We start from the raw sequence: 24,536 nt of genomic DNA, 5'->3' as shown, positions 1-24,536 counted from the left end.
ACTTTTTTGATGAAACCTTTTTTTTCCCACCAAAAATGCAGATTCAGATCAATTAAAAGTTTTCAAAAAAGTATTTTAATCTGCCAAACAACTGTTGGTTAATAACAGGGTAAGAAAATAACATTTTATGTTGAAATTTTTAAATTATCCACTTTACTTTGACACTGTTATACTTTAAAAAATATCACGTATCAAAACTTTAACATTACACAAAGGATGTGTAAATGGATTATGCAAAATTTACACAAAGGATGTCCCTCACACAACACAAAGGATTTATTTTCTTTTAATTTTAGGTTTGCCAAATAAAAATGAAAAAAAAAAAGGGTTGGGTTACACAGGGCCTCTATGGATAATAATTCCCAATCAAATGATTAATAATAGACCTGGAAGCTATAACAAAATGGTCAAGTGACTTAATTTTGCTGAATGATATATGTTCATATTAATTAGTACATACATTCTATTCAAAAGCCGCAAGCGTGCCTAAAAGTAGATCTGCCATTGTGATGTACGTTAATAGAAGGTAGGGTGTTTTTAGGATATAAAACAAGACAATGCCACAATCTCAATTGCTAAACTATTTTCTTTTGTTTCAGGGGAACATACTTTTTTTTAATTAGGCATTTCCTTTTAACATTCATTCTGTGATTTATTTTTTAAAGTTTTCTGCTTTATCATATGTAGATTTGGGCATATTTTAATTTAATGAAAATGCTCTCTTCTTATTTAAGGAAAAAAGTAATTTATCAGGGTGAAAATTGGTCTCTTGCACTTAAAGACAAATTTGTTCCCCTTCTCCCGACACTCTATTCCCAAAGATCAAGGTTTAGCAAACTTCTCCACATAATTTGTGATACTGTAACTGTGGTAAATTCACTTGTTTGTATATACTACTGTACACTAGGGGTTTGCTTTGGTGGAGATTCTATAGGCTTGACATTATTTGTAATTAAATGTTTATGGGCCTGATACTAGTTTATATTAAGGTGCATGTACTCTAGGCAACTTGCACTCACATTAAGGCCCTTGTACACTTCTTTTTCAGGCCCCTATACATTGAGAGAAGCCATAAAAGTGCAAACTGTCTCCAACAAAAGGAACACCTGTATCTCTAGGTTCTCTTGTTACAACTGAATCAATACATTAAATCAGAACAATGTAACATGCAGAACCACTGTACAGGAAGTTCCCATTAGATAATACTAAAAATCATTTTAATGAGATGTGGTATATGTTTCAAAATGCAGCCAAGTATTTCTCCTGCATTTGAACCAAGGGGCCTACAAAACCTAATAAAAAGCCAGTGTCGTGAATGGAGTAATCAGTAAGCAGGAGTTCTCATTTTCACTCTTATGTTATGTTACACTACCCTCTAGTGAGAAATTTACTAGTTACACCGGACACTGCATTTATTAGGTTTGTTTTCGGTATTTCCAACCACGTCATTTAAAAAAAATATGACCAAACTATGCCAAAATCATGAGATTGTATATATATATATTTTTTTTAAAAATCATTATTTAAATAAAAAATATGAAATTGTCCTATTAAGCTTTTGGTTTTGATCCTTTGTGATGAATTTTGGTTGTTTTCAAACACTTTTCTCCACAATCCTGATGCCTACTGATTTATTTATCTAGGATTTTACCATGTTCCTGTGACTCCAGGAGCTGGAGGTTTGAGAATATAGTTTCCTAATGAGACTTGAAACAAAATTGCGAATTAGTAGCAATTTTTTTTACCACTTAATACTCTCCAATGTAAAGGCAACATTCACAATCAAAAGGCAAACTGATAAGAAATAAAGTTAGACTATTAGGAACATGGGTGACTGAAATCCTAACGGTCAGCCTCCCCCAGCCAGACAGGCCAACCGTGGTACATTAGCCTGAACACTGCATGATTGAATGGAAGGGGCATCTGGGCCCCTACTGAACTTCCTATTGCAGGGGTTTTCAACCTTTTTTACCAAAGTGTACCCCTTCTCTCGCAAAGTTGCATCTCATGTACCCCTGTATATTTTTTTCTTATTTTTAAGGGGGAAAGGAAGATTGAGGCCCCCACAGTGAGAGATGGAGTGGAACTGGGGCTGGGCAGGTGCAGGACGGAGCCGCAGCTCATCCGGGGGGGCGGCTCCTGACAGTGCATGCACCGCAGGAGGGCATGGGGGTGGGGGGTGCCCCCAGATCTGCGCACAGGGCAGGACAGGCTGCCACTGCAGACTGGGCCTAGGGCTGCACCGGGCTTTTCCCAGGGATGGCCGAGTCAGGCTGTGCTCAGGGATGATGATGCTGGGAGGGAGGGTTGCAGGGGGCTACAGTAAACTCTAGGGTGGCAAAAGCCCCAACCAATAGCTCCCTCCCAGCCCCTACCAGAAACAGCCCAGAATTGATCCCAGCCAGCAGTGGCAGCCTGCCCTGCCCTGCCCCCGCACAGATCTGGGAGGCACACCCTCCAGTGCCCTCAAAGGGGCCATGTAGCAGTGGCAGCTGCCCCCCTTGTGCCTCAGTTCAGCACCCTACTCCAGCCCCAGCCCAGTCCCTGTCCCACCACTGGGGCCTCAATCTGCCCCATCCAAGCCTTTTCCCTCACAAACCCTCTTACCAGCCAGGTCCAGCTGCTCTCCTGGCTGCCTGTGTGCTGCTTTGCAGCTGTGCACATGCATGTAGCATTTATCAGCCACACTAAGTCTGCATACCCTCTAGGACCTTTTTAAGTGCCCCTAGAGGTATGCATACCCCCAGCTGACAATCACTGTCCTATTGAATTGGCAATGCTCAATTCAAATACTCCCTGAACCCTATGTCTCCTGCTTTCTGGATTGTTTTGAATATCTTCTGACTTCAGCCTCTAGTTTCTCCCTTTGGTTCAGATCTTCTAGTTCATGACCCTGGCTCCTGCTGCTGACCTCTGATCCTGGATGTCTTCAGACTCTTGGTTCTTACCATTAGGTCAGGCTGCTAGGTGCTGGTTTAGTAACAAAGAGTGGAGGCCCAGCATGCTATAAGTAAATTGAAACAAATGTGCCCACTTATATAGTCAAACATGAGTAAGTAAAATAGGACCAAAAAACCCACGTGCACTGTGAAGCAAGAAAAGTCGCTACACATAACAAAGATAAGGAAATGAAAAGCCAAGCTACTAACAGTTCAAACCCTGTACACTGCCAGCAGCTTGCCTCCATTTCGCATCATCCCCAAAGTCTGACCTTTGCCTTCCTAACATATTCCCACCCCCACCCACTGCTGCCAGATATTTTTTTCATACGGAAATAGGAACTGCTAGACTGGACTGGACACAAGGACTATCTAGTCCAGTGTCATGTCTCTATCTATGGCCAGAACCAACTACTCCAAAGGAAGCTGACTAGCAGGTAGAACAATATAATATGACATCCACACATATTTTATGTTATTCTCTAGTGATTAGTGGAGCAGTGCTTCTCAACCTGGGTGCTGGAGCATTCTGGGGTGCCACCAGACCTTTGAGATCTGCAGATAAATTAAGCAGATAAGGATAGGTGCAGGCTTGCTTCTAACTGGACAATTACCTACCCCTACTACTCAGCCTGTCTTCAAGGAGGTAAGCACTGTAATATATCAAATAGTTGTTGGGGTTTTTTTAAGTTGGGTGCCACTCAATTCACAAAAGTTATGGAGGAGTGCCTTGAGTCCAGTGCGGGATGCCTCAAGTCCATAAACATTCAGAACCGTGAAAGTAGATGTTGGCCAAAGCCCTAAATTACAAACTTTTTTATGCAGTCCAACACTTTTGTTGCCATTAATTATGGTAACTCAAAATATTTTTGATATTCCCATAAATATTTGTTCTTGATCTCAAGGACTTCCTGAGGCAGTTAGTTCTGCAGTTTACTCATATGCTTCAAAAAAATAAAAAAAATCCTTTCATTCCTTTCAGTTTTGAATTGCTCACCTTTTAATTTCATTGAATGTCCCCCTAATTTTGTTTTATGGGAGAAAAAAGGTTGTGAAAAAGGCAGTAGGATAATTAAGAGGGTGAAGTAAAGCTGGCATCCAGGGGAAGTTAGGAATAAAGGTAACAGTACATATAGTTTGTGATACTACAATACCTGTTGTCACAGTAAGCTGTGTATGAATGAAGAAGCTTAAAGGTTTGCACTGGGGATATCATATGCATAGCATCGCCAGCTTCTTCACACACACCAATCTTTTTGTACACTGTCCCATGTTCTTTGGCGGCTTTTTAATTTTTTTAAGATTTAAGCAAAACTGAGAAGCTGGGTACAGGGTTTAGGGAAAGGAATTCAAGAAGAGAAAAGTGCCACTGCTGTAAAATTTTAGCCATCAGCAATTGCACTGTACCCTTACAAACTGTCTCCCTTATAAGCTTAAACTCTGACAGGAAATCATGGCTTCTGGCTAGAAAGGTTTTATCCCAAGGGGATAGTTTTATACATGCCCAGTGTCCCATCAAACAAATTCGATAAGTGTGGTTCCCATCATGCTAAATGAATTGTGCATAAGCTTCCAGTTATAGCATGCATAACAACCAACTGTATACCCAAATAAAAAAAAATAAAAATCTGGTAGTTGTCCCAGACCTACTTGGGATCCAGCTCTCTGAAAAAAATTGTTGCAGATTTTTTTAAAAGACCTCTATCAACAATAATGAAGAAAAATTGCAGCAATGGCCCCCGTTAAAAGCTTATTTTCTGAAGTATAAGAAGAGAAGCCAAATAAAAAATTACATATAAAATTCAAAGGACAGTTAAAAGAAACTCTCCCTACGTGAAATTTCACACCAATTAGCCACCTGCCTTTTAGAAAGAAAAAAAAGACATATATGCCCCATTTTAATCCTGTTTTATAAAGTTTTGCTAACTATGGAGGTGCTACCATGTATCAGCATAACATGGATAAGGCATTCTGCATTTGTACATGCTAGTTTTGTAGCTAAGACCCTGTTCAGAAACATATGAGTTTACATGAAGTGCCTTGTACAAGCCGTAAGCACAAGGCTTAGTACAATTCTTAAAATTATACCTGTATTTAAACTGCTGCAACTTTTATTATAGATAAGACAATGAATCCATGTATTCCAAAACATTGTCCTGATTATCCAGTGCCTTGTACCTTGGGTAATTATGTGCACAATGTGTAACATGAATTAAAAAGAACTCTCTTTTGTTACGCCCCAGTAGCATTTTACACCATTGTAAAATGTAAATCAAGACTATTTTCTTCAACACAATGCCTCCATGCAATTTTACAATATTTTTTTAGAAATAAACCAAGAAAGGACATTATGCCAATGCTGCGGGACCCTTGCACCATCCCCATTCTCTCATAAACACAATGCACTCCTATATTAAAGTAAGAGTGAATGCTAGTATCATCTGCCTAAATTTCCTGAAAATACAGCAACCAAGCAACCCATACACTGAGTAAAGAGGAAAGGGTGAGAGGAAGTGTCAGTATAGGACTAGCAATGCACAGCACAGGAGAGAAGTGCTTGAGGGAGCTAGGGGAAAGAAGATTGTGCCATGCATCTACTTTCAAATTAGTCCAGGTCATGAAAAGCACACCTATTAACTTACCTAAGCATTGTTACTGGTGTCGGTGGCTTGGTACTAAGAGAGGACTAAGGAAATCAAGACAAGAGAATTTAAGAGAAAATTGTTTTCGCTGAAATAATGACCTTTATGATGCAGAAGATACGCCCAAACCCAACTGCTGATATCATTTGGTCAAAGGAAAAGAAAGATGTTCACGAAAAATTAAACCAGATGTGACATGTTCTCATTACCTATCCCTTATATTCTTTTCTTTTAAGAGCTCCAATTAGCAAAAGTACAAAACAAAATCTGGTATGATCTAAGCCAGTGTTTCCCAACCATTTCCAGCCCAAGGTGCACTTACATTTAAAAAAATGTTCTGTAGCACATCTGTGAAGGCACTCCCCATCCCCATACTTATGAGCTCATTGTAGCTTATTGCTGTGGCAAAATTCTGCAGCACAGCTGTTCACAGGTTTGTCAACTGCACATCCCCTACAGCCAATACATGCGCAGTAGATGAATTTCTTTCTGCTCAGTTGGTCCTCTTTCTCCCCCACAGCCAACACATGTGGGGCTGTGCAAGTCTTCTGTGAATATCTCATCAACGCAGCTTATTCATTTAGTGCTAGGCGGCTGGTGAACTTTCTTATTATTATTCCAAAATTCTCACAGCACACCAGGGAGCTCTTTGTGGCATGCACCAGTTGAAAAGCACTGATCTAGGCTACCCCAGCACATATCAGTCAGCTCAGTTTGCTTCCAATTCAGTTAATAATTTATTCTACTGTTTTTCAAAACTCTTGTTCCTTGCTGCTCTGGCTTCATCTGCATACATTGTTCATATTCACTCTGCTCTAATTTTAGCCCCCTGAAATAGGACAGAGAATAGTCTGCTCTCTCTCCATCCTATGACACTCCACTGTTAGGTCAGTATTTAATTGCTTCCATATCTAGCTGAAATTTTCCCTCATATATTATAACTAAAGATAAATCAAAGAATGAAGGCATGGAACTGCTTGAAGAGACTGGCTTCCCCAGGCACCAGTTTAGCCTGGATCATTGGATTTACAACACCAGCATAGCCAACACTGATTTGACTATTAATCCCTTAAGTGCCTCAGGAATCACAGCATAAATCCAGTGAAGGAGCACTCATATGGCCCTAAAGAGCCATAGTGCTTATCCTGATTTTCCATTCATGAAAACTGAGCTCTTCTTAATGGCAATGACAACTCAAGGAATTAAATCTTTTTAAAAGAGAGACCCTGCTTGTTGGGTGATGATCCTGGCAGTGGGGGTGCCTTTGATAGAACGCAGTGGGTGCTCAAGTTTAATATGCTAGAGAGATTTGAATTTGCCACCAGCCCACTCCTTTCATCCTTGCAGTTCCCTTCACTGTCAACAGGCATCTGCTCGATACTTTTCAGTTTCACAATAGCACTCAACAGAAGTGTCATCTTTCCTATACGCTTTCATCTAACGCCCTAAGAACTGTATGTTCCTTTGCCAGGAGGCAGCTTATTGTGCTCCAGCACAATACCTACGCTCACACGAATTCAAACCAAAATGCCTGGAAGTCTGGTATTTGACCAAGCAAAGCAAAGCAAAGCCATATGCTCGCCTTTATGGCCTTTCTCTATTTATCTGTCTGAAATACAAGGATTTGAGGGCACCAGGTCTGATCAGTTTGACCATTTCAGGGGAATATTCTCAGTGGGCAGAATCCTGTTGAGTTGGACAATAGGAATACTAGAAAACCATGATTTCCACAGGTGCAATGGGAAAATCAGGCGTACAGTTAAAGCACATGGAAACCATTAAAGAGCAACCTTTGGTGCTGCAGGCAAAGACTCTCCCTGGCATGCCCTGTTATTGCCTATACAGCAGGAGACTCTTCAAGCCAGGTACTGTGAGAGAGGGGAGTGAGAAAGATACAGCAGAGCTGCCTTGGGCTGCTTTCTGTTCCTCTCCTCTTTCCATGCGATGTACCATCAACTCCTTAGGCCATAGAAAGTGTTTTTCCTGCTTCCTGCAGCAGTTCTGCCTGGCTGTTCTCCCCCAGGAAGCCAGCCAGACAAACAATTATAGGGAGTTTGCCTCCCCACCTCCCCAGGAAGGGCTGTAACTCGCAGGAACTTTTCACGTCATCCCAAAATAAGCTTCAACTTCAGCTAAAACACTGAGCGCCAAAAGAACTATGAGAGCTTACAGCGCTGCTGTTCCCCGAAGCCTGCAAAGCTGTAACGGAGGGGTGCATGTTTTGAGCTGAAGAGCAGGCCTGTGCGAGTCGGCAGCGATCCAATCCAGCTTCGGATCCGGCCACTTGGGATGGCAGGAATCCAATCCAGGGCTTCAGAGCCATCTCGGAGATCCAGCCATAGGGTATAATGGGAAATCAATTAAATATCTATAACCTTGTTGTTTCTTGTCCGATTTGGATGAAACTTGCAGGAGTGGTAGCCTCTACTGAGAGCATGGAACCTGCCAAGCTTCAAGAAGTTTGGTGCAGGGATTTGGGGGGACCTATACCCCAAATTCTTGAAAGCCAAACTCATGTCATGGCTGTGTGTCACAACACGGCAGGGTCAAAACCGCAGAGCTGGTAGCTCTTACTGAGGCCACAAAGCCTGCTAAGTTTCAAGGAGATCGGTGCAGCGGTTTGGGGGGAACTGCACCTCAAGCTGCAGACAAGAAAAACTGGTGCCATGGGTGACACTGAGTGTGCTAAGGTGCAGCGGGGTGACAGCTGCAGGGACGGTGGCCCCTGCTGTGACGCCTGTCAGCTGTCGAGGAGATCGGTGCAGGGGGGTCCCGGGGCCCTGCACCCCTAGCTGCTGACAGACAAAACTCCTGCCAAGACTGTGTCTGTCTTGGGGCAGTTGATTGTCTGTATTGAGTCTTTCCTCTCCTTGGCCTGGTTTTGTAGGTGCTAATTGATGCTCATTAAGTTGTTATGTAGTAGCTGGGTCCTGTATATTGAGTCCCTGAGTGAATCGTGATTGATTAGTAACTGGGAGCACAGCAGCTTAGCAGCCAGGCCTGCAGCAGCATCTCCCCTCCCGCCGGAGGACAGACACAGTCAGTCCCACAGCACCCATGGCACCAGTTGTGCTTGTCCGCAGCTTGAGGGGGAGTTCCCCCCAACCTCCTGCACCGCTCTTGAAACTTGGCAGGCTTTGTGGCTTCAGCAAGAGCTACCAGCCCTTCAGTTTTGACCCCTTGTGTTGTAACACTTAGTTAGACGTGATAGGAGTTTTGCTGTCAACAATTTGGGGTACAGTTACCCCCAAACCAATCTTGAAACTTGGCAGGCTTCATCCTCTCTGCAGAGTCTACCTCCCCTGAAGATTTCATCCAATTGGACAAAAAACAACAAAGTTATAGATATTTTATTGTTTCCCCATTATACCTTATGGCCAGATCTCAGAGGTGGCTCTGAGGCGCTGCGACCTGGATGTGCTGCTTGGACCCCAAGCTTCTCCAGACCCAAAGCTCTGTCCGAAGCTTCGCACAGCCCTGCTGAGAAGAGCAGACAGGGGAAGCGGAAAGCAGCTCAAGTTGCTCATCTCGCTGCCCCCCCCGGAAGAGCTCCTGGAGCTGAAGGTGCAGCAACAGGGCCCCCATCTTGGCATGGATGGGGACAAAAGGGAGAGGAGCAGAGCTAAGGCAGGAGCCAGCGCAACTGCCCTGAGAGACACGGGGGAGAACACAGGGCAAATGGGCCAGGGATAACTAGGGCCCAGCTTGAGGACGGGCAGAAAGGTGATGCTACAAGGCCCCAAATCCTCAATCTGCCACACAACACGTACCTGCACAGAGGTTGTGACTGGAGCCTCTTCAAATGTCACAAACGTTGGGTCCCTCTGAGACAGTGGTTTGCAACCTGTGGCCCTTGGGCCCGCAGACAATGCCTAAGGGGTCAGTGTAAGATGACTACGATCAATCAGAAGCATGGGAATACCCAAACAGGGACGCACCTCCATGCCAAACTTTTTAGGGGTCCACAAATGAAAAAATGTTGAAAACCACTGCTCTAGGGCAGCGACCACCCACCCGCCTGTTAGGCTCCAGGCTCCCCTGCACAGGGCCCCCCTCGGACAATGCCAGCTCTTGGTTTTCACTTGTGTTTTGGCCGCACAAGGTGACCTGCTTGCCCACTGGGAAGAATGGCCACAGCACACAGGGCTGGATGGAGCGCTCTCGACGCCGTGGATTCCCGTGGGACACGTGGGGGTCCACAGGTGACCCCCTCCTGCAGCCTGGCCGGCTCCCAGGGGCCCTGCTCTGGGCTCATGGGTCTGAGCCCGCCAAGGGCTAATGAGGCTCCTGGGGGGTTCCTGCTGCTTGGAGGCGTGTGGGGGGGGGCGGGGCTCCTGCTCCAAATGGCTTTGGGCGGGGGGCGGGGAAGGACTGGAACCAGGCGAGCCCAACAACTCCGCTACGCCTGCGCATGCGCCCAACAGGAGCCAACACAACCGGGGTTCTGGAGCCAACATCCCTTGCCTCCACAGCTGAGCGCATGCGCCTCGCCTTCCCTAGGACTGCTACTGCGCATGCCAGTTACCCCCTTTCCCCCCTCTTCTGCGCACGCGCATGGAGACGGCCTCCTAACAGGCAACTGCGCCTGCGCCTCCCTGACGGTGCCTCTCCTTCCTGTGCGTCACCGAGTCGTTGCGTTTGACTTCATCAGAGTGCGCTGGAAGTGCTGGGTTGCCGTCGGGATGGAGAGTGAGTGTGCGGGGGCTTGGGCCCCTTCCCACGGAATTGACTGGAAAGAGCCGCTCCCCTCGGAGCCAGGCGGGGCCTCCCCACGTGCCTGGCACTGTGCGGGGGAGGGGAGTGGAAGGGGAAAGGGACAAGGGGGGAGGGGGATCGAAGAGGCTGCGGTGAGCAGTGTTCATGAAAACCCAGAGCCTTGTGTCCTCGTGTGTTACAGAGATGATCTACAGCAAACTGCCTCCGCTGGCCACCCAGCAGCTGGGCATCCAGGTACGTCCCGCCCTCAGTGCCGCTGTCGTTTCATCCTGTCGCTGCTCCCGGCGATTACGTAACGTGACGTTGTCATGTCCGCCTGGGCTGTTCCTGGACTGACAGGCGGGTCTCCATCTCCCTGGGGGCCCCTTCATTTGGCCCCTGTTCAAATTCAGCAGTCGTTGGAGCATTGTGGCCGCAGCAAGGAGCTTCAGCAACTTTAGGGTGGACAAGGCCGCAGCTGTCCTTGCAGAGCCCCAAGCCAGTGGTCCAAAAAGAGGAACTGCGATGAGCACCCTGTCACTTGATGGCAGTCAATTTAAGCAAGATCCTAACAACATTTAAAGCAACTTTCCAAGGCTTCCTGTACCACTATTGCCCACCAGTTGAAGTCTTTCCTCTCCTAGGCAGTGGGGTTTTGCGCAGGTAGATGCCTGCACCTACCACAGCCTCAGCAAGGGGCAGGGAGTCTGCAGCATAGAATTCACTGCAGTAACAAGGCCTCGTTGGCTTCCTCGTGATATAGTTACATTGACGTAGGATTACAGGGACGGGGGGAAGGAAGGCCGCAGTATTTATGCATTATGTTGCTGGCTTTTTTTTTTTTTTTTTTGAGGCATGTGTAATAGTGATGCCTGAAATATTTGAAATGTGCTTGCACTGAAAACAGAGCCAAAATTGCAGTGTGTTGCCCTTTATTTTGTGTTATAGGAAATGTGGAAAAGGATTAAACTGTTTTGTATTAGTGCTGTGCACTTGCATATTATATTTGAAACAGCTGTATGTGGTTTGTGAGGGTATGGTTTGTGTTGGGGAAAAGACTTAAACCTGTGGCACTTCATGGCGTGGGGGAGGAATCTCAAGTCACTTTTCTTGTACAAACAATTTTTTTACATCTATATTTCTTCTTTCATGATAAAGAATATCAGCATGAAAATCAGGATGTTAAGAATTCTGTCTTAAGCTACCGGGTACCTCACACGTTTCTATAAACTTTGAACTCTTGGCTATTGAGAGTCTAAAGTTAGAAACCTATGAAGTTACCTGTAAGCAGTGACTTATTTGAACTGAAAAGTTATCAAAAATAACTTCAAGATAGTATGCAAGCTATTTTAACCATTTTTGCATAGCTAACTTACTAAATATACTAAATACGAATACACTTCCTTGACGCACAAGGCAGCTACAATTGGCATTAATTTGGCATGCTTTTGGCCCCTTCAGATGAAAAATGTATAGCCATGTAAACTAAATTGTCATCTCAGTTCTAGAGTCAATCCCTTCATCTACTTTGAGATGCATATTTGTATAATTGGAATACAATTGAGTTTATCCTTTAAAACTATTTCCATTTGTTCTATGATTCATCTGTGGTCTCTAAGTACTATAATGGTGTAGGCTTCTGATGAAACCTCCAGTCAGTTGCATGGTTTTGTTGACTAGTAATTTGTTTTTTAGCCTCAAGGTTCAAAGCAGGCTGAAGCTTTCGTAAAAGCCTTTCTGAAGCATAGTATGCCAAAAATGAAAGATGAAGCTATCCAGGATAAATTAACTCGAAAAGCTGTAGTTCTTCGGCATTATCGGAGAAGAAAGAAGAAGGAGAAAAGAAACAAAACAAAGGGGTTTTCTGCCAAGCAGAGAAGAGACATGCAGCTCTTTGAAATTAAACCAGAACAACAGAAGTAAGATCTCAAAAGGTTTTCTTTACTTGAATTATCAATAAAAATGTGCAGGCAACAGCATGTCTGATGCTAAGCATTTTGCTTATAAAGTTATTAATTAGCAGAGTTAGTTGTTTTGTGCTGTTTGTGTTCAAATGACTGCACAGAGACTAGTAACTACAGTTGATAGTTAATTATGACCAGATAAACTGTCACACTTTACAAAACATACTTTATTAAAATACATTTTCTTTGTAACCCAGCTGTAGTTAATATGAAATAAAGTTGACAGGGGAAAAAAAGCATGTGCTTCTAAGCATGGCAAACATAGTAATTTCCTCAGTTAGGCCTGTTAGCAGTGTCGCTAGTAAATACAGAGACAGCACATTAGTGCTGGTTGTCTTAAAGTAAGTATTCTTGCAATTTTGAATGACTTACAACAGTGGTTTCCAACATTTCCTGCCCTGTGGGCTAGATGAATGATGCAGGGTTGGTCTGTAGGCTAGATCCGATGCATGGCCCTTGCGCTGTGTGTGCCAGATTGGGCCTGCCACTCTGGCCCTGCACGCACTGGATTGAGACCACTGTCCCACACAGGGGGCCCATATGATCTGGCCTGTGGGGCTTGTAAATTTGGAGGCAGGGGAAGAATGGCAGTGTAAATTGTCACTGCTCCCCCCCACCATCAAATCTGTGAAACTGTGGGGAGCCACATGGGTTGGATGGCATGACTCTGCAGGCTGGATCTGGCTGCAGTTTAAGTACCGCTAACTTACAACATAGCCAACAATGTCATGGGAACAAATAAAAGAAACGTAACAAATACAAGTCTTAACTTTTTCGCAAGTATGGATCACATTAGTAGTCAAGCTGTTGTTTTTTTTTAACTAATGAAAAGTCTTTCTTGTATGATCTCTCATTTTGTTGGTTATGCTATAGGTATGAGTTGTTTCTTCCGTTACATGAGCTGTGGAAACAATATATCCGGGACCTGTGCAACGGACTCAGACCAGAGGCGTAAGTTGAGTTTCTTTATGAACGTGGAAGGGATGGATTCGAAAGAACCTTCAAAGACCACAGGGGAATTGCCCTAAATATTAATTCGACTACATAGAATATTTTTACACAAACATGTTTTTCCACATTCCTGTAAGCATAAACACTTACTGAATAACATCACAACAGTCCTTTTTTATAAATACAGACTGATTTAAACATTTTTACTGTTTGTTTGTTTTTTCAGGCAACCACAGATGATTCAGACCAAACTGCTAAAAGCTGATCTTCATGGAGCTATTGTTACAGGTATCAACGCTTTTTGTCTCTCTCAAGGATTCTATTAAAGCTTTAAAGGAACTTTCAGTTTTTAACTGTATATTTCTTTTCATTAACTTCCGTCAAATCTAAATCAGTTTGTCTAATATCCCTTAAAATAAAGTGTTTGGTTTTTAACTTTTTTCATATATCAGCTATTTTAGGGTTAAGCAGTAAGGTAAATATATTGACCAGTTCCCTTCCCACTCACCCATGATATTTCCTTTCCTAGCTCTTATGAGAACATTTACTCAGCTACGAGTATCCACCAATTACTGTGTGAAGCTAAACTTGAAATAAAATCACATGTTCATTCTGAAATATTATAAACTGCCTCTTAAAGTTGTGATACTGCTATAGTTTTGTAATCAAATCACTTTTATTTAAAAAGTCTTCCACTAATACATGGCTGTATGGTTGTTTGTTTTTGTTTAGTGACAAAATCAAAATGCCCCTCTTATGTTGGGGTTACGGGAATCATTCTACAGGAAATGAAACACATTTTCAAAATTATCACTAAGGAGGACAAATTAAAGAGTATGTAGCATGATCTTTTGTCTGTACTATTCACATTTTAGGTACATGTATTGTTTGTATATCAAAATGGCAAAGAAAAGTAGGAGAACTTGCTGTCATGTACTATTTTTTTCCTCAGTATTTTGGGTTTTCATATTAGTACCTGAGTGTAGCTGGCAGAAATGACCAGATATACAAGACCTTGCAGACAGTACTCAAGTTGGAAAGGTCAGTTTGTGGAAAGTGGCAAAAGAACTCCCCAAAACTAGTTTGTTTGTGTTGCTCTGAGTTTGCAACGTGTATGTAGCATGTTCCTGACCATTGGTGTAATTGAAAGAAGGCCTGGTAATACTAAGTGTTCACCTTCTTCCCCTGCTCCTATATCAAGGTGCCAAAACCTTGAAAGAGGGCGTGAGAGCAAAGTCTGATAGTGCAGCAGCAGAATTCTGCTGTAGAGAGGACTTACACTAGAGATGCCTATACAAATGCAGTGAGGCTGTTCCGTCGCATTGTAATGTCTGCTGGAGTGTGGTAATTACCACACTCCAGCAGACTTCAGGGTCACACGCATCAGCGTCCCCACGCTGAAGAATGGCAGCAGGGGTGCTTTAACTACAGCTTGTTTGAGCTTCTGTTAAAGTGCCCCTGCTGTCATTTTTCAGTGCAGGGATGCTGATGCACATGATGCTCCGGGCACTTTAATTTTAAAGAGCGGCTTTCAGAGCTGTCCCAATTAAAGGGCCCCCACACACACACTCCAAGAGCATATGTATAAATGCCCTAGTATATTTGTTTCTAATCTTTTTTTTCTTTTCTTTTCTTTCAGTTATTCCCAAGTTTAATAATGTATTTAGCATAGAGATTGATGGCTTTATTTCCTACATCTATGGAAGTAAGTTTCAGCTTAGAGCAAGCGAACGATCTGCAAAAAAGTTCAAAGTAAAAGGAACTATTGACTTGTGATTGTGTAAAGAAAATTCAGAAGTGGTTGAAGAAGTTACTGTTTCTTTTTAAGTGATGGAAAGTTGATTGGGCGTTCACGTGTGAACTGAAAATTAAGCTAAAACTCAGACTGTATGCAACTCTTTTTCTGAAATATTTCTTCATATTGAGGAATGGATTAAATATACAACTGATTTGTGTGTTCGTTGAGGATTTGGGGAAATGACCTCATTAACTTGGTTTCATTGCTTTTGGTCTTTTTATAATAAACTTATCTTGGTGATCCAAATGTAGCACTTCTTCGTTTTTGTTAAAACAACACTCCCCCCCACCCCCAGTTCCCTTCTCTCAGTAAATGAATGATTATTTATTGTGTTGAATTTTATGGTTGGCTTCCAGAAAAACTGGACTGATTATGACAACTGCAGTGTTCAGTTAAGAAAACTGGAAGGTGTAGGATCACTGTAGCTAGCATCACTGGGCTCTCCACCTCATCCACTGTATTCTTCATCCCTACCTACAGTCGTTCATCTGAAGAACAGATATGTAGCCCTAGCAGCAGAGAGGGAGGAGCACATTCCATTGGTGAAGGAAAACAGGCCAGGTCTTACCAAGGTGGGAAGGATTGAGACGGCTGCCACCAAGCAGCGACAGATGGTAGTGGTTGGAAACTCCCTTCTGCCAGGGACGGAGGGAGCCATCTACCAACCTGACCTGTTTTGGGAGGTCTGCTGCTTGCCCAGAGCCCAGATCTGGGATGTTACAGAGGAACTACTGAGGCTTATCCAGCCCTTGTGACTACAACCTCATGCTGCTGTCATCCATGTGGGCACCAGTGATTACTGCTGGGGGAGACCCTGAGCTTATCAAGAGTGACTACAGGGTTCTGGATGCAAGCGTGAATGTGTCTGGGGCTCAGGTTGTGTTCTCATTGATCTGGTCATAGGAAAGTGCCTGGGCAGGAGCAGGTGCATCCTCCAAATCAACACCTGGATATACAGGTGCTATTGCCAGCAGGGACTTGGCTTCTTTGACCATGGGATGTTCTTCCAAGGAGAAGGATTGCTGGGAGATGGGATCCACCTAATGAAGAGAGGGAAGGCAGACTTCACAGACAGGCTCGCTAACCTAGTGAGGAGGGCTTTAAACTAGGTTTGCTGAGGGATAGAGACCAAAGCCCTGAGGTAAGTGGGAGACCTGGAGGAAGAGCAAGCAAGAGGGGGCAACAGGGGAGGTGCTCTCATACTTCCTGAGAAATCAGGGCAATCAACTAGTTACCTTAGGTGCCTGTACATCAATGCATGGAGCCTGGGAAACAAGCAGGAAGAGCTGGAAGTCCTTGCACAGTCACAGACATGATTGGAATAACAGAAACTAGGTGGGATAGCTTGCATGGTGTAACTATCTTATAGTTTTTAGCAAAGACTTTATATTATTTTCTCTTTTTTTTGTGTAACTGCCGCGCGGCACTCTCACATTTATGTAACCTTGAAGTGGACTGTTAATCAAAATGAACGCTTTGTACTTTTCTCCACTGGCATTAAGCTACACATGCGCATTCTGTAAATTTCATTTCTTATCTAAAAGTGTCATTTTTGCAGAAATGAAACTTATGTAGAAAATCTGCCTAGCAATAATTATGTAAAAGAAAATTATCCTATCTGTATACTATAGTTAGTGTCATAGAGGCAGTCCAACAAACATTTATAAAAGAGGCAAAAAGCAGGGAGCAGCAGAGATGACAACTGGAAAACTCTGTGGGCCTGATCACCCCGCAGACCAGTTCTCAGCCTCCCCGCCTAGGCGTATCCCAGCGAAGATAAAGGCCTCAGAAATCCGACAACTGACAACGATTCACTGTGTTACAGTATTGCTTTGTGTTTCCCAATTATGAGCCGTTGACCAGTTCTGGGACTTAAGGAGTCGGCAGCCGCACCTAGCTTTGGACTTGTTCCACTGTTGGAACGCAAGGGCTGGCTCTGGAACCTCGTGAACCAACGGACACCCTATAGATTAAGAGACACTAACTACTTACTCTAAGTCGTCTACTTGTGCCAACTCGGCGAACCTCGAGGGCGGCTAAGAGCTACCTCAATCCTGCCCCACAAGCCGCGCGCTCGCACAACTCCGCAAAGCCCGCGGCTCCCCTAAGCGGTGCCGGAGCCGCTAGCCCGGCATTTTGCCACACATGGCTGGAGCATTGCCATGGATGGGTACCAACTGTTCAGAAAGGACCAGCAGGGGAGAGGAGTAGCAGCACGTTATGTACAAGAGCCATATGATTGCTCAGAGCTCCAGTATGAAGCTGGAAATAGGCCTGTTGAGAGTCTCTGGGTTAGGGTCAAAGGGGAGAGCAACAAGGGTGATGTTGTGGCAGGAGGCTGCTATAGACCACCAGACCAAGAGGAAGTGGTGGATGAGGTTTTCTTTAAACAGCTAGTGGAAGTTTTCTGATCACAGGCCATGGTTCTCATACGGGACTTCAATCACCCTGACATCTGCTGGGAGGGCAATACCCAGTGTGCGGGCAATCCAGGAAGTTTCTGGGGTGTGTTGGGGACAACTTCTTGGTGCAACTAGGGGCCATGTTCTTCTTGACCTGCTGCTCACAAACAGGGAAGAAGTGGAGAATGTGGTAGGGGTGTGTGAAGTAGGCCCTATTCAATTCAGATTCGGCCTGAATCGGGGACAGTGACTCGATTAATTGATTTGGATTACTGTCCCTGGTTTTGATTTGGTCAAATCCAAATCTGAAGACTTGATGCTGACTCAGAGAATCAGCAATTTGGGCATAGACAGCTTTAAAAGTTTTTTCTACGTAACTTGAGGTAGCAGGTGCAGCTCTTAATTGCTGTGATGTTGAGGTGCATGGAGCGTCCCACAGAGGTGCAGGGAGGCCCTCCACGTGCTCAGCAGCAAATCTGGAAGTGGACTGGAAGTAGTTCCATCAACTTCTGGGTCTGCTGAGGGAGCGTGCTGGGGGGCCCCTGCATCCACCCCAGCTTGGTGATTGGTCACAGGGAGACCCCGGGTGTTCCCAACACACCGCCAGGCCCAGGAAGCACCAGCCACGGGGGGGGAGGTGGCACAGGGGGCCCCCCCTCCGCGCTCCCCGGCAGAGCTGGAAGTGGACTGGAAATGCTTTTGGTCCACCTCATGTTGGGGATGTCCTGTGCTTCTGTGGGACACTCCATGTACCCCAGCATTGCAGCACTCGGGAGCCTCCAGCTACCTAGATATGTAGAAAGCACATTCAAAGCTGTCTCTGTCTGAAACAGAGGGTCCTCCAATTTGATTTGGATTTGGAGATTTGGCGGCTGAATCTCTGCTGAATTAAATCAGGGACCAAAACTTCGCACAGTGAATGGCAACTTGGGCAGCAGTGACTACAAGATGATCGAGGTCAGGATCCTGAGGAAAAGAAAGATGGAGAGCAGCAGAGTAAGGAGCCTGGACTTCAGAAAAGCAGACTTTGACACACGCACAGAACTGATGGGCAGGATCCCTTGGGAAGCCAGACTGAAGGGGAGAGGACTCCAGGAGAGCTGGCTGTACTTCAGAGAATCCTTACTGAGAGTGCATGAACAAACCATCGCAATATGCAGGAAGAGCAGCTAGGCTTAGCAGGGAACTCTTCAGTAAAGTAAATCACAGAAAGGAAGATTATAAGAAATGGAAACTTGGACAAAGTAGGGAGAAATATAAGAGCATTGCTCAAGTATGCAGGGATGAAGTCAGGAAGGCCAAAGCGCAATTGGAGTTGCAGCTAGCAAGGGATGTGAAGGGTAACAAAAAGAGTTTCTACAAGAATGTCGGTAACAAGAGGAGGATCAGGGAAAGTGTGGGTCCATTACTGAATGGGGGAGGCAACCTTGTGACGAAGGATGCAGAAAAGTCTGAAGTGCTCAATGCCTTTTTTGCCTCGGTCTTCACAGGCAAGGTCAGCTCCCAGACCATTGCACCAGGCAGCACAATTTGGGGAAGAAGTGAGCAGCCCTCGGTAGTGGAAGGAACAGGTTAGGGACTACTTTGAAAAGCTGGACATGTACAAGTGCATGGGATCAGATGGGATGCGCTTGAGGGTGCTGAGGGAGTTGGCCGATGCGATTCCAGAGCCATCTTTTATCATCTTTGAAAACTCATGATGATCAGGAGAGGTCCCAGATGATTTGGAAAAGGGTAAACATAGTGCCTATATTTAAGAAAGGGAAAAAGGAGGATCCAGAGAATTACAAATCAATTAGCCTCACCTCAGTCTCTGGAAAAATCATGGAGCAGATCCTCAAGGAATCCATTTTAAGCACTTGGATCAGGAGGTAATTAGGAACAGTTGGTGTGGATTCACCAGGGCCTGACCAATCTGATTGCCTTATATGACGAGGTGACTGGCCTTGTGAATGCGGGGAGACTGGTGGATGTGGTGTAGCACCCTTGATTTTAGCATTCTTGCAGGCAAGCTAAAGAAGTATAGGCTGAATGAATGGACTGTAAGGTGGATAGAAAACTACTGCTCTCTGAGCCTGATACTCCAGCTAATCAATGGCTAGTAGGCAGCTGGTATCAAGTGGAGTGCCCCAGGCAGGGGTTGGTCCAGGAGCTGGTTTTGTTCAATGTCTTTGTCACCTTCCAAGTTGTTGGAGTGCACCCTCAGCAAGTTTGCAGGTGACATCCAGCTTGGGGGGAATAGTAGATACGCTGAAGAGTAGGGCTAGGATTCAGAATCTAGTGGACAAATTGGAGGATCGGGCCAAAAGAAATCTCGTGGTTTTCAGGATGGAACAGTCCCATGCACCAGTACAGGCTGGGAGCTGACTGGGCAGCAGCTCTGCAGCAAGGGACCTAGGAGTTGCAGTGGACAATAAGCAGAATATGAGCCAGTAGTGTGCCCTTGTTGCCAAGAAGGCTAATGGCATATTGGGCTAAATTGTCAACAGGTCAAGGGAAGTGATTGTTCCCCTATATTCGGCACTGGTGAGGCTACATCTAGAGTACTGTGGTCAGTTTTGGGCCTCCCGCTACAGACGATGTGGACAAATTGGAAAGAGTCCCCTCACCATTTTTGTTGCCCTCCACTGAAATGGGGCACGTGACGTATGAGGAAAGACGGAGGGAACTAGGCTTATTTAGTCCAGAAAAGAGAAAACTGAGAGGGGATTTAATAGCAGCCTTCAAATATCTGAACAGGGATGGAGCTGGACTGTTCTCAGTGGTGGCAGAAGACAGAACAAGGAGCCACAGTCTCCAAGTTGCAGCAAGGGAAGTTTAGGTTAGATATTAGGAAGAATTTTCTCACTAAGAGGGTAGTAAAACCCTGGAGCAGGTTACCCAGAGAGGTGGTGGAAGCTCCATCCTTGAAGGTTTTCAAGACCCAGCTAGACAAAGCTTTGGCTGGGATGATCTAGTTGGGGCTGGCTCTGCTTTGGGCAGGGGTTTGGACTAAATGACTTTCTGAGGTCCCTTCCATTCCTAACTTTCTATGATTTTGTGTTGGTGGCAAAAATAAATATGTTAACTGAATCTTTACATACAGGCTTAAACTATACATTTATGCATGGAGTGGACCCCTTCTGCTTGGTTTTATAAAATAATCTCATCTTTTCTGATGTTTGCAGACAATCTGCTGATAGGATTAGAACAAGCTTTCTAGCTGCAAATGCTTTTGTCACCGCCTGCCTCTGTCATTGGTTTGCCTGGCCAGTTCTTTTAACTTCTCTTGTGTTTTCTTTGCTAGATTAATCATAATGTTATGCTGCCTTTGAAAAGGCTTTGGTTCATTTGTCCAGACTGCAATCTCACTAAATAATGCAATCACTTGGGTTCGCTTTCCTTCAGTTTTTCCAAATTGAAAAAACAATATATGCTTATTCTGGCGCTCTCTCTTTTCAAACCATGACTTGGTTACTAGATCAAGGGCATTAGTATTAGTAAGACAAGAGTATTAGAATGGAAATCGCTAAGATGGCAACACAAGAAGGCTTAGCTGGTGATTGACTCTAATCTTTATTGTTCATGTTTGCTGTTTTTTCACATGATTTAGGTGGTATATTTTCAGCTGTCTTGAGGTCTTTTCAGGGGAGCCATGCAATGCCATGCAATTTTAGCACTGTAGGTGTGCAAGCATGATTCAAAAGAGAAACCCGGAGTTTTTAAGTAGGAATCCACAGTGTTAAAAAACACTCTCACCTGTTGTGGTCTTTCTGAGTTCTTGGCAACAAAAGAATTGCACTCTCTTTTTTCAGTGAAAAAATGAGTGAAAATTAAGCTAGCATTTTCTGAGTGGTGCTGTGAGTCTAAAAAGGCTGACAACCACTGTTATAGACTAAGATGTATATAGTACATATGCTTTTGTGAACTGAAGCTCATCTCATCATGAAATAAACTCAAGTTCATGAAAACTTATGTTATCTGTATCTTAGTTAGTCCATAAGGTGCATATCTACCCTGGCTTCTACCTGACTGCAAACTTGATCTCTTTGAACTGAAAAGGTAGTTCAACTCTTCCTAAAGGAAGAGTTTATACGTGTAACCCTTCACTTGATTAGAACCAAATGAAAGCAGGCATTCAGTGTAACATTAATTTGCCTTTGGGTTTGTGTAGCAAATTTCCTTAAGATTTGTTGTTTGTGCTGAAGAGAGCTGTAATTCACATTTTTATTAAACATCTAGTGCACTCAGTACTGAATTAGAGGTATAATGTAAAGACCCTTAGTAATATCAGTTAATTCAGAGTGGGCAAACAGAATGAAAAAAATATTTATTTCAGTATGCCGTCACTTCACGTATGGGTATTTACTGCTGGGAACATTTACCTGCCTTGAGACAAGCTGCCTGCTATTGTCTGCTGATGACTGGCATTTTAAAAGTTTTTAATGAAGCGTCTTTACTTTCACCAGCACAAAGCTTTTTACAAGGCTTATACCTATTTTCTGCTAATCAGATTTCAGTTATAACATGTTGATTATTAATTTAATGAAAATCATTTGCCTGTTTTTAAAAAAAACAAACAACAAATGCCCCTAGATAGTTGGAGTGATTAATTTTACTTTGTCATCTTTCAGTGGACTGGCACAAGGAAAAATACTTTTCATCTCTTCATAGTTGTGGGAAATAGTATTTTCCAGATTATGAATGAGTTTGTTCTGAGTGTAAGTTACATTCTGTTCTGCTAAAATGTGGCAACAGCTCAGATTGCCAAAGAAGATGGATTAAAAAGTCATGCCAGTGCTCCTAAAACCAGGCATGGTGGTAAGCTTTACCTTCCAAAGCTCCTTTTCCACTGTGTGGAGGAAAAGAAGGGAATATTCTTCGTTCCATCCACTGTCTTTGAAAGTAAAAATGTATGTTTCAAAGATTACAGTGAAAAAGAGAATTATACAAATACAAATTTACATTAGGCTAAAAGGGAATAAGAAACTATAGAATCACTGCGGAGTATACCTTTCCCATCTGTTATTGAAAATGTACTCTAACCACCACCTTATGTTGGCTCTCAGCACTGACTTAGTGACTAAGCAGTAAAGGGTTTTGCAGTGATGAAGAACTCTCATTCCAGCTCTCAAGCCTTTTAGTTAAGATTTTTGCCCTCTTCTACTATGTTTTTTTTTTTTCTCCCATCAACAGAATGTAGTTCTATGTAAGGACATAAAGTAGATTTGCAAAACCTGAACAACTGGCAGGGCTACTAGCTTTTTCCCTTTAATCCAAGGATTAGATAGTGTAAAAGCAACACAAGAACCACAACCCAGGATGCCTTCCTCTGCAATGAATGGCCAAACCACTAAGCTACTGAGTCATTTCCCTTCACCCTATGCTGCAACAAGTGTGGGGGGTTTGCACTGTGGCACCACTAAGCAGAACAAAAGGCTATAGTTTGCTTTTGCAAGTAAATTAGGATCTGCTCCAAAGTCATGCCTCTATTTACAATCTTTTAGCCTATGCCTAAAGAATGGTGTTTGTGCCTGAAAGCTTGCAATTAAAATTTTTATTTTGCAAAAATCTATTTGGTCTAATAAAAGATATCACCCCTACCATGAGTCCAGATTGCTGTTGCCTCTAGACCAATATGGCTACAACCTGGATACCATGCTCCTATTTAGGCACGTAACAACTCCACATGCATATCTGGGTACCTGTGAAAAGTGCCCAGACAAGTTCTGCACTCTTAACCTTCCAGTCAGGCCTTTGCCTGTACTTTACACCAAATTAGCTATACTTTCACCACCAACATAAGCCAAGAGAGTGCTAGCTGTATGCCCTACTGGGGCAGCAGGTGGACTAGCAATCGTACCAGGGCTGAGCTGAGACTCAGCGGACATCCTACATGCCACAATGGGGCAGAGCTACAACCCAGCAGGCTCATTGCATGCCACGCTGGGGCAGGATTTGGGTTAGCACTTGCATGAGGGCACAGCTGAGACCCAGTATATATGCCATACTGGAATCGAGCTTAGCCCTGCCTGGTGGTTTCCAGTCTCTTCACACATGTAGGTGGTACAATTGCTGCTGCTGTTTGCATGGGGTGCTAGAGCAAGCTGCAAACTGGTGATGCTGCCTAAATAGGGGCATGGTATCCAGGTTGTAGCCACATTGGTCTAGAGGCAAAAGCAATCGGGACTTGTAGTAGAGGTGATATATTTTTTTTATTAGACAAGAGTGGGCAGAGTGTGACTGGGGGTTGTATCCTGCTAGGGGCCAAAGGGAGTGTTGGCTTGGAGTCAATACCACCCTCTTGCCACTCCCACCACCTAAGTTTTAAGGAAAAACTGAGATTATTATTATCATATATTTATATATATATGATATAATATATCATTTATTCACTTGTGAGGCTTGCATGGTTAGAACCATGTTACTAAGGGCATCTAACTTTGCAAGTGAAAGATCAGAGACGTAGCAGGGCAGCTTGGTCACCCAGGCGGCAGCAGTGTGAAGGGGCAGTGGCTGATCCTGGCTGTGAAACCTGCTGGCATGCCAAAGTGGCATGATTTATGGACCTTTTATTGGTAGCTCAGCTTAAGAAAACTTGCAGAACTTCCTAGTGGGCTTATTATAGTATTCATCCCAAATGGACAGTGATACAACGTCCTTGTTTCACAATGTCATGTTGGTGCTTTCTCTCCTGCACTTGCAGACTCTTTGGTTAATATCTATATCTTCTTTGCACTGCACTGGCTTTAGCTAAATCTCCTATATTGCTAAAAACTAAATACGCTTTTGTAAAAATCTAGCACTTACTTTCACTACTGTTATAGGCCTATATTCTGCCCAGTTTACATGGCCTAACTGCTGCCTTTCCAAGCTACAAAATCATGCAGACTTTTATGATTAAGGCCCCTTCTTTCTGTTAGCAATCATTACACTTCTGAACTACTTGTAGAAAGGTTTTGTGCACTTCAACCGTAGTAAATACTTGCTTTGGAGAGCAGTGCGCAGCAGCACTTGTTATGGAAAATTAACAACCCGTAATGATTTCCTATTAGGGTTGAATGCAATTGCTTGTGTGGCATAGCCTCCATGCATAGCCTCTTGTGTCTCCCTGTCCTCCCTTCCAAGAGCTCCTGTGACCCACTTCCAGTCTCTTGCTCCTTGGA

At 44.0% G+C, this 24,536-nt stretch overlaps 1 protein-coding gene and 1 long non-coding RNA gene across 2 annotated transcripts; one reads left to right on the top strand and one right to left on the bottom strand.

The window, feature by feature from the left end:
* Window positions 1–514: 514 nt before the first annotated feature.
* On the bottom strand, window positions 515–9,928 carry LOC149857194 (uncharacterized). Its single transcript, XR_016444206.1, has 4 exons — window positions 9,596–9,928; window positions 9,352–9,453; window positions 5,582–5,625; window positions 515–3,004 (listed from the first exon to the last, which is right to left on the bottom strand). It is a non-coding gene; the product is annotated as an uncharacterized LOC149857194 (long non-coding RNA).
* A 210-nt stretch (window positions 9,929–10,138) lies between these two features.
* POP4 (POP4 ribonuclease P/MRP subunit) lies at window positions 10,139–16,568 on the top strand. Its single transcript, XM_090063511.1, has 7 exons — window positions 10,139–10,270; window positions 10,479–10,531; window positions 11,972–12,195; window positions 13,114–13,191; window positions 13,418–13,479; window positions 13,924–14,025; window positions 14,831–16,568. Exons 1-7 carry the CDS (start codon window positions 10,264–10,266, stop codon window positions 14,965–14,967), a joined length of 663 nt encoding a protein of 220 aa, XP_089919637.1. The 5' UTR covers window positions 10,139–10,263; the 3' UTR covers window positions 14,968–16,568.
* The last annotated feature ends 7,968 nt before the right edge of the window (window positions 16,569–24,536 follow it).

Source organism: Crocodylus siamensis, chromosome 9, assembly GCF_052110815.1.
Source record: "Crocodylus siamensis isolate JL-2025a chromosome 9, ASM5211081v1, whole genome shotgun sequence".
Taxonomy (NCBI): Eukaryota; Metazoa; Chordata; order Crocodylia; family Crocodylidae; genus Crocodylus; species Crocodylus siamensis.
The sequence above is the reverse complement of the archived record's forward strand: the minus strand, read 5'-3'. Positions and strand labels throughout refer to the sequence as shown.

Excerpts from the sequence above, each read along its gene's own strand:
- POP4 (XM_090063511.1), top strand. Across the intron at positions 10,532-11,971 it reads CCCAGCAGCTGGGCATCCAG|CCTCAAGGTTCAAAGCAGGC; the intron begins GTACGTCCCGCC and ends TTTGTTTTTTAG. Across the intron at positions 13,192-13,417 it reads AACGGACTCAGACCAGAGGC|GCAACCACAGATGATTCAGA; the intron begins GTAAGTTGAGTT and ends TTGTTTTTTCAG.